We start from the raw sequence: 14,474 nt of genomic DNA, 5'->3' as shown, positions 1-14,474 counted from the left end.
AGCAATGCGTGTTTGTCCCATTTTTTGTTGTAAATAAATAAGAGAAACAAATAAACAGTATTGATTTCGCTCTGTTTTAAGTGAGAGTTGTTAAAGAAAGAAATAAGAAGGGAAAGAGTTTAATAATTTTAAGTCACTTGAAAAAATATTTTGGAGATGTTTTTTTGTATTTAGTTTGTTGTTTTTTTTTATTTTATGTACAATATATGCAATTGTAAGTAAATAGTTATGTATTTTATAATATCTGCAGAACTATAATTTTGATGGTCTTCAAACTTTATAGTATCAACGTTTATACGAATCAATTTCTTATCACTGCATCAAGTTTAACCAAAAATGTGATGGATCGGAACAGCCGAGTCACCTCCCATACTAAGTAAATAGTTATTTTTAAATATTTTGTGAACTCTAAGATTCGAGGGCGTAGCACCTCCCATACAGAGTTAGTATTGATTTCGAATATCTGGGGAACCAAAATGGCAGGGGTCGGAAAAGGAGGTGAGTCACCTCCCATACAAAATAATAATTGCAAGGTTTTTCAAACTTTGTCCGCATAGCTCTCTTACCATTTTACATAGATTGGCTGAAAATGGTCGGGATTGCATTAGTGGTCGTACTACAAATTAAAGAATTAATTTTGAATATTGGAGAACTGTAATTCTAAAAGTATTTAAACTCAGTGTCAATAAATTTATTACCATTTTACGGAGGTTAGCTAAAAGTGGAAATTCGAACACTTAAGGGATAAAAATTGTGTTTATTTTGATACTTTTTCATAAAATATGTTTTTCTATAATTTGACATAGACATACGAATATTTTATTATGAACTCCCTTGGTAGGATGCAGATTTTTATTTGAATAAAATTTTACCACCGCAATAGGGATAAAAAAGGGAATAAAAAAATTTATTTGAAATTATTAAGCCAATTTTGAGAATTTGTTTAACATTGGTTCCTGGATTCACACAAATATTAGGTTAGGTTAGGAAGGGGTGTGCACTATGTGCACGTCCACTCGGAGACCTTGAGGTCCATTGTGATTCCCTTCAAATAGGTAGACAAAGAGGATAGCCGTAGAGTAATAGAAGAGACCAAAGTACCGCCAGTTAAAAAGAGAAAGAAAGAAAGATAGATTTTTTCACGGATTTGGAATCGCTGTAGAACGCTGTAAATAGCCACCCTATTCCCTTAATGAAACCTGGTATGTTGCTTAGTTTGCAGCCAGCAACACTACCAAGTTCGTCCAGAAATCTATTTCCTAGCCATCTAAGTCTGTGACCCTGTAACCTAGGGTAGTTGGACATAATATGCTCTACTGTGTCTAGCTCCTCTGCATCCCCACACACTCTACAGAAGTCATGTGTACCATTATCCCATTTACCCTTAAAGGCTCCAATTGAGCAATGGCCGGTTATCACTCCTACTAGAATCCTGAGATTATATCTATGTTTTATGTTTTTGTTCTTTTTAGTAACAAAATGCTTATATAAGTATACAAAATTCGTGTTTTTCTTTTCAATTTAAAATTAAAATAGAAATAAATCGGTTAATCGAGCAAATAATTAATCGGGTTTAGATTTAATCGGTTAATAATCGGTTAATATTAAATTATTCGATTAACCGAATAATTTCTATTTTAATTTTAAATTGAAAAGAAAAACACGAATTTTGTATACTTATATAAGCATTTTGTTACTAAAAAGAACAAAAACATAAAATACAAACAAAACATAATAATTCAACAAAACAATAAATAAAAATATACACATGAGCGTTCTTTTTTTAGATTTTAAGGAGATCTTTTAAAAAAAGAATTTAATTTAAATGCTTAAATTTTAAACGATTTTTTCTGGTAACCCGTCTTCTAATCACATCGTCCCCTAGGGTTGAGTTGATTTCCAGCATTAAGATAACTCACTAGGAAGTCGTTAACCCTTAGTTCTACTAACGAGTCCCTAATTGCCTCTGTCCTAATGTTATTAAAGGCGCCTTCTATATCAAGAAACGCGGCTAAAGTATATTACCTATGCTTCAGACTGTGCAAAAAGATTTATGGGAATACGTGTCATATGGAATTTCTGATAATGATGTCAATGAAGAAGAATGTAAAAGTTAAGGATTATCAGAATTATATTTTATGCAAAACATAATGCAGGAATTTCATACAACTATTATAGCTCTTCAGAATGACTCTTGTTCAGTTTTAGAGTTGCTCGATATAATGACCGTACTTATAAATAACCTCAAAAGTAGAATAAATGAAAAATTTGTTGGCACCAAAGTTAACAGCATTTTAAAAAAATTCGCCTAATGAATTTTTAAGACTGAAGTAGAAGATTTTTTAAAAATTGCTGTCAGCTATGTAGAAAACGTTTTTTTAAAAAATTGCATTTTTAAATTTAAAAAAAAAACATATTTTCTTGGGAAGATTTACAAAAGCTTCCGCAAAACCTTCAAATATCTGCAGAAATATATAACGATAAACTATTTAAACTATTTGTCAAATTTGGTTTTACCAAAGGTGAAAGGAATGAATTAGAGAATTTAAGAAAAGTTGTATGTTTCGTATTTCCAGTAAGCAATGCTTTTGGTGAAAGAGTTTTTACTATTTTAAAGAATCTTTATACTAAAGAAAGAAACCGAATGTCATTCCACCTGATTAGAGCTGAAATATTAATACGAACAAATTTAGAGGAAGTTTGTAAAGATTTTCAAAATTGTTGACAAACCTCTAGGTTTGGAATTGGCCAAAATGCGTAAGCTCAAAAACGAAATAAAGTGGCAGAGTTTTTAGTATTTAATAATATACATATGTTTATCACGGGCTGAACCGAACAAATTTAAGTTTAGTTAAATAAATTTTAAGGAATGGAATAAATGAAAATATTTAATTGTGATTCTAAATTTTTAAAATTAACACACTGCTAAAAAATACTTTTTGTAAGAACTTGAAAAGCGAACAAGTGGGGATTGTAAACTCCCGTTTTCAAAGATTTTGAAACACCTTAAAAATTTTGAGTTATTTTGAAAAGCTGTAGTACTTTTTTTTTTGTTTTTATTAATTCTTTATTTACATTACCGAGCCCTTAGGGGCCTTATATGGTTAATAAAAGCTACTAGCTATATATAAAAACTACAATTAAAATTACAATTAAAACTTTAATAAAACATTTTTAGACCAACAAATTTTAAACAGTTATAGAAAAGCAAAGAATTAAGCTTTCATCAAATGTATACATAAAATGTATTTTGTTAGGAACTAAATTTTACTATTTTCATAGTAAAATAAGCAATGAAAAGCTACTAAAAATAAAAAAAGTTGATGAATCTAGTTTTACAAAATATTTTTTTTTATTTTTTTTACAAAATTACAAATATATCAAAAAATGCATGACATTTTAAAGCATAATCAATTTAAACCCGTTAAAAAAATTAAAATCGGACAAAAACTGACTGAGTTACTTGTCGATAAGTTGACGAACATCACTTAAAACGGTTTTTTAGAATAACTTCTGAATTTGGGAGTGTTCGGAAATTTTTTGACACGATTTGTAATGTACTCAACAAGACCTATAAACCATATAAATATTTGATTTTTTTTATGATAATGAAAATCCTAAAATTTATTCATCGATTCAAATTTTAATCTTTAATGAATTCAACTCATTAAAGATTAAAATTTATTCGGTTGTGAAAAAAAAAGATTTAAGTCGGACTATAATGATTTTCATGATCCTAAAAACATCAAAAAATTCGGGGGTGTTTACTCACTTTTGAGGCTGTGTGATTACAATGGATAAAATTATATTTTAATAAAAATTATTTACACAAAACCAAAATTAACATTTTCTCTGTAATTTTTTTAATGTCCAGTTTTTCTTTATTTGTCCAGCTTTTTGGACCCCCATGTCCAGCTTTTTGCAAATCTGAATCTGGCAACCTTACTCTCAACAGACTTACCCTTGAGGTAGGCATGTTGAGCGTTGCTAATGAGGTGAGTATCTATATTGCTCCTTAGATGTAGATCTATCAGTCGTTCTAATGTCTTCAGAAGAAAAGACGATAGGCTAATAGGTATAAAATCCTTCGGTTTCGAGTGGCTAGCCTTACCAGCCTTAGGTATGAAGACAACCTTGACCTGCCTCCACCAGCACGGCAGATACTTCCTTCTGAGACAACTCTTGAAGATATCCGCCAAAAGGAATAGTGCTGTTACATAGTATCGCCAGAAATACTCCATCCGGACCCGGTGATTCGTACGGGTCGAAAGTTTTCACCGCCCAGGCTAGTTTTTCCCTAGTGACTATTTCCTCAATTTGTCTAGAGTCATGACTAGTACCCTCAGGCATATTAACCCCATGATCGTCAGCCCTAGTGCCTATACCTTCACAACCAGGATAGTGCGTTTCCATAAGCAGGGAGAGTGTTTCCGAGCTGGATTCCGTCCATGAGTTGTCAGCTCTTTGAATGTACCCTATGACCTTTGTGTCTTTGAATAAAATTCTCCGAAACCTTGACAGCTCATTGACGCTATCAACGGATTCACAATAATTCCTCCATGAACTCCGCTTCGCTCTTTTCAGATCTCCCTTGTATTTATTGAAGCACACCTTGTAGTTGTTCCAGTCTCCTTGTAATCCAGTGAGCTTCGCCCTATTAAAAGATCTCCTAACCGTCGACCTCTGAACTCGAAGTTCCTTAGTCCACCATTTTGGATGTTTACGCCTCCCGGGAAATTTTATTGGGCATGATGATTCATATCTCTCATTTAGTAAACGAGTGAGATTGTTCACCGTATATTCCAAATTGGATGGTATCAGTTCACATGAAGTAGACTGTTCCAACCCAATACTAACCTTATCGTAAAAGGTTCCCCAATTTGTCCGCCTAGGAACCCTAAATGGTACCCTTGCAGACGTGTTAAAATCCAAGGTGAAGGTAATCCTACTATGATCCGAAAAGGAACAGTCCGTGGATACCCTCCAATCTCTAACGAAATTATCATTATGGTTCGTCAATGTAATATCTATAACCGCCTGCCTATCCTTGTTCCTAAACGTGGGCATATTGCCTTTGTTACATATAACTAGATTATTGACAGTTATGAAATCATAGACGCACTCACCTCTTTTATTAATATCAGCACTGCCCCACTGGCTGTGATGAGCATTTGCATCACATCCCATCACCAGGATCGCACCTCTCCTTTTTGCATACGCCGTTAGCTCCAGCACCTCGTTGCCTGGTGGATCTGCTACCTCATACGGCATATACACCGAAGCCAATGTCAGCGTCCGCTCACCCCTGGTTTCTCTGTTGACGACAGTGATGTCACCGCACCTAAAAGAATGAGAAATTATTAGTTAAAGTTCTCTCTACATCGGTTTGGGATTTGGTGAGAAAGTTTGTCAATTCTGTCGAGGCCGCTTCACAATGATGCAGAGTTATCTGCACCACTAACAGCCTCTTTGGTAGTGTCATGTTTCGAGTACCGAAACCTGACAGTGCCAAATCCAAAATTGACAACCCCTTTCACCTTATCCAGAATCTCGCAGGCGATCGCAAATCCCTCCCGTTGTTCTCCTTACACACCATCGAGGCTACAGCCTTCCATTGGTCTATAGGGAGATCAGCGTTCTGTTTTTTCAATAATGCCAGTATGGTTTCCACCGGTCTTACGGGTGGAGGAATCCATACTGTCACTATTGACCTTAATATTAACTAACAGGGTGTTAATTGGAACTCGAGTGCCAAGGTGTATATTGGGCCAAATCCGGGTAAAGATTTTGATACTTATTTTTTGAACATATTTTTTTGGGCACATTAACACAGATTTTAGATTTGAGACATGTCTGTGTATAAACAATTTTTGAAAAATGAAATATTTTTAAATTTCAAACTTGAGGGGTGTTTAAGGAGGAAAAGGGAAATTGGTACTTTTCTCCTAATGGTACTTTTTTAATATTTAAATTATTTCACTTATCGACATTAAAGTTAGCTGATATGTATCTGAGTAAAGTTAGTGTTAGGAATAGGGGATAATATTTAGGTACCAAAATGTGAGAACTGAACTATAGGCACATTTTTATTTTTCTAATGGTACTTTTTGAATTTCTATAACAATGGACTTAGAAACATCAAATTAAACATATACAGGTAGGCCTCCATTTACGCGGTTTGTTGGGCCCAAAAAAGGAGCGTGTAAATCAAATTCGCGTAAAACGAGGTTCTAATTTAGAACGAAATGCTTTTGTGGGACCAGTATTTTTTTATTTCGCGTAAAACAATACATCAGTCACATAACAAAAAAGAAATTGGGACCTAAAAATCGCATTCCCACGAATGACCCGAGGTCACTCGGTCAAGGGCTGTCAACTCAGCAAACACTGCTGCTACAACAACAACACAAAAATTCAAAATCGAGTTTTTGATTGATTGAACAATTGCCAAGAATACTCTTTTATTATTGATTTTATAACGTATCCTGCAAAAACAATAAAAATGTAGTTACGTCCGTTTGCATTTAAGGCGACGATATATACTTTAAGTAAACTTATTTTATTTGTACTTTTAAAAACATACTTAAAACAAAAGTAAATTAAAAAGCTCAACTAAAAAAAAATATTTCTTATCGAAAATTAAGGAAAAAATGTCAATTAAAAAAACCAAATATTCTAATACATAAACATAACAAAAAATTTATAAAAATTAACGAAGTTTTCAAAAAAGAAAGCTGTTATTCGCTTGTGTTTTTTTCGTTATATAAAAGTCGCGTATTTGAAAAAATGGTTGCTAATTTGAGTTCGCGTAATATCGAATTCGCGTAAATAAAGTACCGCGTAAATGGAGGCTTACCTGTATGGTCCTAAGTCAGTGAGAATTCTAGGGGGAGACTTTTTGGTACTTTTTCTTAATTCAAATGGTACTTTTTGTAATTTCTTCACCAATGAACCTAGAAACATGAAATAAAGATTATATGGAACCGAGTGAGTGGCAAACCACAAGTGTGGTACTTTTTTGAATTTTCTATAACAATGGACTTAGAAACATGAAATTAAGCATATATGGTCTAAGTGAGTGAAAATTCAAGGGGATACTCCATGGTACTTTTTTGAAATTTCTATAACAATGAACTTAGAAACATGAAATTAAGCATATATGGTCCTAAGTGATTGAGAATTCTAGGGGTAGACTTTTTGGTACTTTTTCTTTATTCGAATGGTACTTTTTGTAATTTCTCCACCAATGAACCTAAAAACATGAAATTAAGCTTATATGGGAAACCACATGTGGGGGCTTTTTGGTACTTTTTCTATATTCTAATGGTACTTTTTGAATTTTCTGTAATAATGGTCATTGAAATATGAAATTAAGAGTGTATGGTCCCAAGTGAGTTAAATTTCAAGGGCATACTTCATGGTACTTTTTCTTTATTCTCATGGGTACTTTTTTGAATTTTCTATAATAATGGACAGAGTTTCCAAAAAACGGAAGAATTTCAAAAGCGCGGTTTCGGTTTTAAAAAATTGAAAACCGATCGGTTTTGGTTTTGTGATAATTTATTAAATATAGAAACAAAATTAAGTGATAATATAGGAAATAATATATAAAATTAAAATTCAAACTTGACGGGTTATGGTTTAGTGAATGCGAATTCAAAAGTGATAATCAATGGTAATATTTCTTTATTACAATGGTACTTTTTGAATATTTTATAATAATAAACCTAAAAATTTAAAATTAGGCACACATGATTCTGAATAAATTTGAATTCACAAAAGGTGACTTTAGTGGTAAGTTTCTTTTGCATTTTCTATAATAATGGACCCAGAATACAATTACAATTAGATTCACATAGGGAGACTTAATAGTACTATTTATTTCTTCTAATAGGGGTGGCGAAGCTCACCGGGTCAGCTAGTTTTATATACTTTAATGTCACTTTTTCTTTTTAAAATTTAACGTATTGCCATATTAATATGAACAATTTTGAGTAAGTAAGTACATTTTATTGAGACTTTTTCTTTTTCGATAACATGTGTTTACTTAACTAAATGGTAACATGTATGAATATATAACATAGAACTTTGACTTATTCTATTATACGGTGTAGTATGAAAAAACGCTACTTGCTAATTTTCTTTTTTAAGGGAATATTTTAGTAACATAAAATTATAAGAGAACAAGGTTTACTCGCGACCTTTTACTTTTGTAGACAGCACAAAAGAGTCTGTCAAATAAATAAATAAAACAATATAAAAAACATAACACTTAAAACGAGATAACAAAATGAAAATACCCCGGGTCGGGATTTCGGGATTCTTTAACAAATCCCGACCCCCGGGATTTTCAAAAATCCGTCCCGATTAGCATCTCTACATGTGACTCTGACGTCACTAGAATGTTCACCATTTTGGTTACATTATTTAAATGAGTCGTATGTCTTACATGTAAAATTTTGATAGTACACGAAATGTATTTTTGTGCCAAATCCATACATCAAAAAATTAAAACAAAATACATACATTAGAAATTGAAATGTTTGTCAATAAGTAGCTTTTCTGCTTCTTTACTAGGCCAATTACTCTACATTGCACAGTGGGGCAGAATCAAATTTTTTTGGAAATAAATCTGGCATTTCTAAACGGCTCATCCGATCGGGATAAAATTTGACATGGGCCAAGGTGTATTCGAATTTAATTTATTAAAATAGGCCCTACAAATGATCCAGCGGCGGTGCTATGGGGGCTAAAAGTAGGGTACCTTCGACACCCCTGGATCATTTGTAGGGCCCATTTTAATACCTTAAACTTGCTACGCCCATGTCTAATTTTATCCCGATCGGATGAGCCGTTTTTGAAATGACAGATTTAATTCCAAAAAAATTTGATTCTGCCCCACTGTGCATTGTGAATACTGCTTATCTTTTACAAATGTTTTGTGGAGATTCAAATTTAAATTGACTCAAATTTCAATTACAGTAGTTTGCCGATTTAACGAACCACTATATGTTGTCAGGCCTGTTCGTAAAATCGAAAAGTTCGTTATATGCAGTACTAACTTAAATGTGGGTTTTTGGTATGAGAATAATTTAAAAGTACATAAAATATTTTTTTTAAATGTATCTTATAAAAATTAATTATTTTTTTATAAAAATAATACAAAAAAGGAAACAATTCATATCACAAATTACATAATTGTTATTTTATAAAAATAATAAAAAATAATAATTCATATCACATTAGTACACATAAAGAACATAAACAAAAACATACAAAAAAATTCTTTCGGCAAGTTATTTTCTACAATTTCTGCTGTATTTTAAATGTCTCCACTCCTTGGGTTGTCCACAAACCACACGTGGCTGGCATTAAAAACGCATCCATAATTTTTTTTATAAACTTCCTTGGCTTTATATTGTAAAATTGCCCCAGTTGCAGGAATATGACATCGCCGCGGCCTTTGAAACCATGAAAAAGAGCCTGTTCTCCATTATTGGAAATACGCCCTGCTTTATAGACCTTAAAGACCTATTTTTAGATCCAAAATTAGTTGTTTCCGCAATTTGAATAAGATTCTCTTTAGATTTTAAAATGGTACAAATAAAGGACTTTTTCATTCCATACTTATTACACAAATCTGTAATACGTAAACCATTTCGATCAAAAAAACATCAAAATAAAACTAAAAACATCGCTTAACAACAACGGTATATTTTTTTACTACACATTAGGTTTTTTGTTATATTTGTTAAATGTCATTTTAACTTCATTCAAATAATATTTTTTCGTTAAACTGAGTACAAAAAATTATTTTTGTTCGCTATTTAAGGTACTCAATAGGAAAAATTTGCCTGTTCGTTAAATGCGATGTTCGTAGAAATAAATGGTCGTTAAATCGGAAAACTACTGTAATTATTTTTTTTTGGGTGAAAAGAATTAATTCAAAAGTTGCTAATTCAGTGCATTAATGATTCGAGAATTAATTAAAAAATTAATGATTTATTTACAGCTCTGATATGTACTCAATTTTTATCTTATTTTGTAGTTAATCATGATACAAGTGCTTATTGTCTGGTTACCAGCGCCTATTTTTTTGTATATTGTTACGAAATTCTACTTGAATTCAAATATGAATAACGGTTTTAACGGCTTGTTTAAAGTTACATAATGTTCCTCAACTACTGTTAACATATCTGTGGGAATTATTAACATATGCAGCTATAGAACATACAACATTGAATAAAAGCTTTGAAAGTTTAAACTGCGAACATTAACATCGAAAGCTCTAGAATTCGAATTTTCTAGTTGTTCGTTAAGATCATTGTAGATGGTTCACGAAAGATGGCGTGTGTATAAATAGTCGCAGAGGTTGCAGTCGTTCGTGAGTTCATGATATACGCTGTGAGAAAAACATCAACTGTGTGCCTTAAAGTGTGCTGTATTACCAGTGAATTCTTATACATTATAAAGTGTAATTTAAGTGTGTGTGTATCTGCGAATTTATTAACGTGTATAAAAACACATAGTGACTATTTAAACTGTTGTTGTTGTACATTTTAAATAAATAAAGAGTTGTTAGAATTTTAAACTACTAAACGACTTTTATTTGACATCAAAAGTATCAGGTTTGTTTAAAGCAAATAAACCATCGTTTTTAAAAAGGTAAAAACGTAACAATATACATATTTTATAAATTCATTTGTAAAGAATATTATAGACAAATAAATAAATAAATAAAATGTTATTAAAGTGCAGATTTGTTTTTAGACAATTGCGAAAGTTTTTTTTTTTTTATTTTTTCAACAAAAATTAAAAAAAAAAATAATTAATAATTAAAACGTTAACCGCTATATAATGAATTATTTAATTTGTTTAGGTGGGACGTGCAGGACGCGATGGATTGCATTCAAAATGTGTACTTTTTTATAACTATACAGACTGGGCAACACATCAACGGATACGCCACGAATCTAACACAAATTCAAAACATTCGTTGCATTTGGAAAGTTTGGCCATGAAAATGTCTACATATACACGTATTACGTCGTGTCGTCGAAAATATATTCTGGAATATTTTGATGACGACGCAGCCAAAACATTACAGACACGAAAAGATTGTTGTGACAATTGTTTTCTAATATCCAATAAAGTTGATTACCGAGACATTTATGAGGGGTTAGACAATGAAGGCAACCTAAATATTACTGATGATGCTTTTATATTCCTAACTATTCTTAGAGATTTGAAGGGGCGCTTTGGTTTAGGAAAAATTATTATGATATTACGAGGATCAAAAAGACAAGATTTGCCAAAGCAGTATTATACGCACTGTATGTTTGGTAAAGGTTCGAAGAAAACTGAGGCTTGGTACAAAATCCTAGCAGAAAATTTACAGGATCTGGGTTTCACTCATACCATAACCAAGCAAGGTGCCTTTGGTTCCTTTACGTTGTTAGATATAACTGACACTGGCAATTATTGGTTAGACACAGTACCTCATAAGCGAGAACCAATCAAAATAAAACCCTACTCTGATATATTAAAATTTTTGCAACCGAAAAAAGTTAAAATCACTCCTATGGCTCAACAAATTAACTCAATCAAAAATATCCCATTAAAATCGGAAAATAACGACAAATTGATGAAGGCTTTGATAAAGTAAGTATTACCAAAAACTATTTAATTCCAAATGTAATAACAAAATTTCAAACAGGTTACGTGGTGAGCTGGCTCACGATTTAGATGTCATGCCGTATATGATTGCTTCAAATATAGCATTGAATCAAATAATTGAATCCAAACCTAAAAACCTTGAAGAGCTGAGAGCTTGTAAGCTTGATGGTTTCTATGAAGCCAAATACCTCCGTTTTGGTAATGAATTTCTCAAATGTATTCACAAAACAACTAACTCCAGTCACGAAAGTGAACAGAAAATATCTAAAGCTGAAGAAACGGTAGTGTCGTCAGATGGACTATCAAACGACGATCTGTGGGAAAATGAATCCATTGATGCAGATTTATCCCAGATAGGCGATGAGATAGAAAAACAATTACAATCATCAGGCACTAAAGATATTGAGGGTACTAATTCCGAATTAGATTTGCTGTTGGCAGATTTGCAGAAGATAGAAAATGAAAGTCAACCTGAAAAATCGAATTGTGAATCTATAGCTGCGATTGCAAAACCCTCCGCTATAAGTGCCACATCATTAATATTAAAACGTAAGCCCGTCTATCAGTATGAGGATAGCTCCGATGAAGATGATAATAACAATAACGAAATATTGAATACAAAAGCACATAATACTATTAAGCAAGAAACATCAAATACATCCAAACCCATTCAGAAACATCGAGTTCTACCAGCGTGGATGCAGACAAAACGATAAGTTTGTTTGTTTTACTAAATTAATTCCATTATTCATAGTATATAAAACTCTTATTTTAAAATTTGCCGTTTTTTTTGTTGTTCTTTACGATTAATGTAATAGCAGAAATCACTCTTCGTAGTAAATTTCCGAGCAAATATCAACATTTTTCGCTACAAATCATCAATGTATTTTTCAATCATGTAGAAAAATTAATGCCTCTGTTTAATTAATTTTTTTTTCTGTGTCTCAGAATTCAATTTTATAACATATTTTTTAATTTTATTGCGAAAAACTCATCATGTTTGTCTTGCATATTTACAAGGCCTATTCCCAACAGCGGAGTCCAGTATTAAGGGGAAATGGTTTGGCATAATTGCAAAAATTTCATAGCAACACAGTGCTCTTGCCTATTTACATCGGAGCAATTCTGTTGTTTGTTAGCTGGATGAGGAGAGATCCAAACGGGATAGAAAAGGTTGCTCGATGTCACATGGATTGCGATTGTAGGTCAAATTGTTATTATTAACACTTACGAAGCTAAGAAAAAAAAATAGAAATAAAATCGCTGCGATTAATCACCAATATAAATATGCTCTAACCAAATTTAAACAAAATCTATACACTATGTATTTGATATGCTGCAAGACCATTTGCACATAATACAGAATTCCTCTTATATTTAGTATAAATCCCATCTAACTGTATCATTACTGCTAGACTTGTTACATTTGCAAGGATAGTTTACTATGAAAAGTGAAATCCGTTAATACAGTTTTATATGTTATTACCTTTCGTTTTTGTAACAGTTAAAATATTCGTTCTAAATTGAAATAAAAAATTTAATTTAAAAAAATTACTTCCGTAGTAAACTAATTTTATTACATAAAGGGACTTCCGAAATTCGACAATTTATAGCGGCTATATTGTTAAAGTATTGATTTCTTATCCAGGAGAATTAAAAGACGATGTTTCACGTTTGAATAGTTTATTACGACTAAAGAACAAATTGGTTTACAATGTTAAAAGAATAAAAATAACTGTTACATTCAAAAGACAAAAAGTAGATAAGAACATTAAAAAGGAAAATGAATAAACCTTATAAGAAAAGGAAAAATATTAGTGTTGTAAGCAGGGTTGTGTTCAAAATTCAATATCATCATAGATGGGGGTAGTGCACTAATTTTGCAGTTTGCACTAATACTTAGTGATAGTGCAAAATTAGTGCAATCATTTTGTTCATATTTAGTGCTGAGTTGAAAATTAGCAGCCTCACTAAGCATTAGTGATAGTGAGTTAAAGAATTTTGCACTCAAAATTAAATTAGTTGATTTAAAAAAATGCAATCATCAGTTTATTGCAACTTTTTTGTATGCACTAATTTGATTGCAACTTCAAATTGTGCACTAAATTTTTAAGTTCAAAATGGTTTAAGTTTATTCCTGTACACTAATTTAAAACTTAAGACTAATATTTTATTATAAATAACAATAAATATTTAAAATTTTTATTTTTCGAATTTGGATTCATCAATTTTATGACTACTCATTTTTGAAAATTTAGTGATAGTATGTTTAATGCAGCCTTTTTTTGATTGCAGGTTAAAATTTTGCACTAATTAATTGTAGTGCAGATTTTTGCACTAAATCATCGTTTAGTGATAGTTAAAAAATTATCACTATCACTATTTTTTTTAGTGCTAGTTAAGAAATAATCATTATCACTAAAGCTGATAAAAAATAGTGCAAACTAAATCTATTGCAATTATAGTGAGTGATAGTGCAATGCTGATTTCAATCAACATTTAGTGCACTACCCCCAACTATGAATATCATAAAATAAAGCCACATCTGTCGAATTTACTCTTATTTATTCATATTTTTTTTTACCTAATCAACATTGACAGATATACCATTCAACAACACCTGCAAAAGATAAAATTTTTGTATCAAAATGGATTTTCTGTTTGTTTTTCATAAAAAAACGTCTTCAGCGTTTGTCCATCAACAAACAAAATTGTCGAATTTGGGACGAAACATGAGTTTGTTGTGGATTTTGGGCTGAAGGCGTCATCGGTAAATAATTCATTGAGAACGACGCACA

General features: G+C 31.6%; 1 protein-coding gene across 1 annotated transcript in view; it reads left to right on the top strand.

Moving 5' to 3' along the window:
• The window catches only part of LOC135958767 (bifunctional 3'-5' exonuclease/ATP-dependent helicase WRN-like), a 43,410-nt gene extending 30,180 nt beyond the window's left edge, over positions 1-13,230 (top strand). The window contains exons 2-3 of the mRNA XM_065509664.1: positions 10,880-11,661; positions 11,717-13,230. Of these exons, the coding sequence (XP_065365736.1) occupies positions 10,880-11,661; positions 11,717-12,392 (1,458 nt within the window). The 3' untranslated portion in view covers positions 12,393-13,230. The remainder of the gene's footprint in view (positions 1-10,879; positions 11,662-11,716) is intronic.
• The last annotated feature ends 1,244 nt before the right edge of the window (positions 13,231-14,474 follow it).

The sequence above is a fragment of the Calliphora vicina genome, chromosome 4 (genome assembly GCF_958450345.1).
Source record: "Calliphora vicina chromosome 4, idCalVici1.1, whole genome shotgun sequence".
In the NCBI taxonomy this organism is placed as follows: domain Eukaryota; kingdom Metazoa; phylum Arthropoda; class Insecta; order Diptera; family Calliphoridae; genus Calliphora; species Calliphora vicina.
Note: the sequence above shows the minus strand (reverse complement) of the source record. Positions and strands in the feature narration are given on the sequence as shown.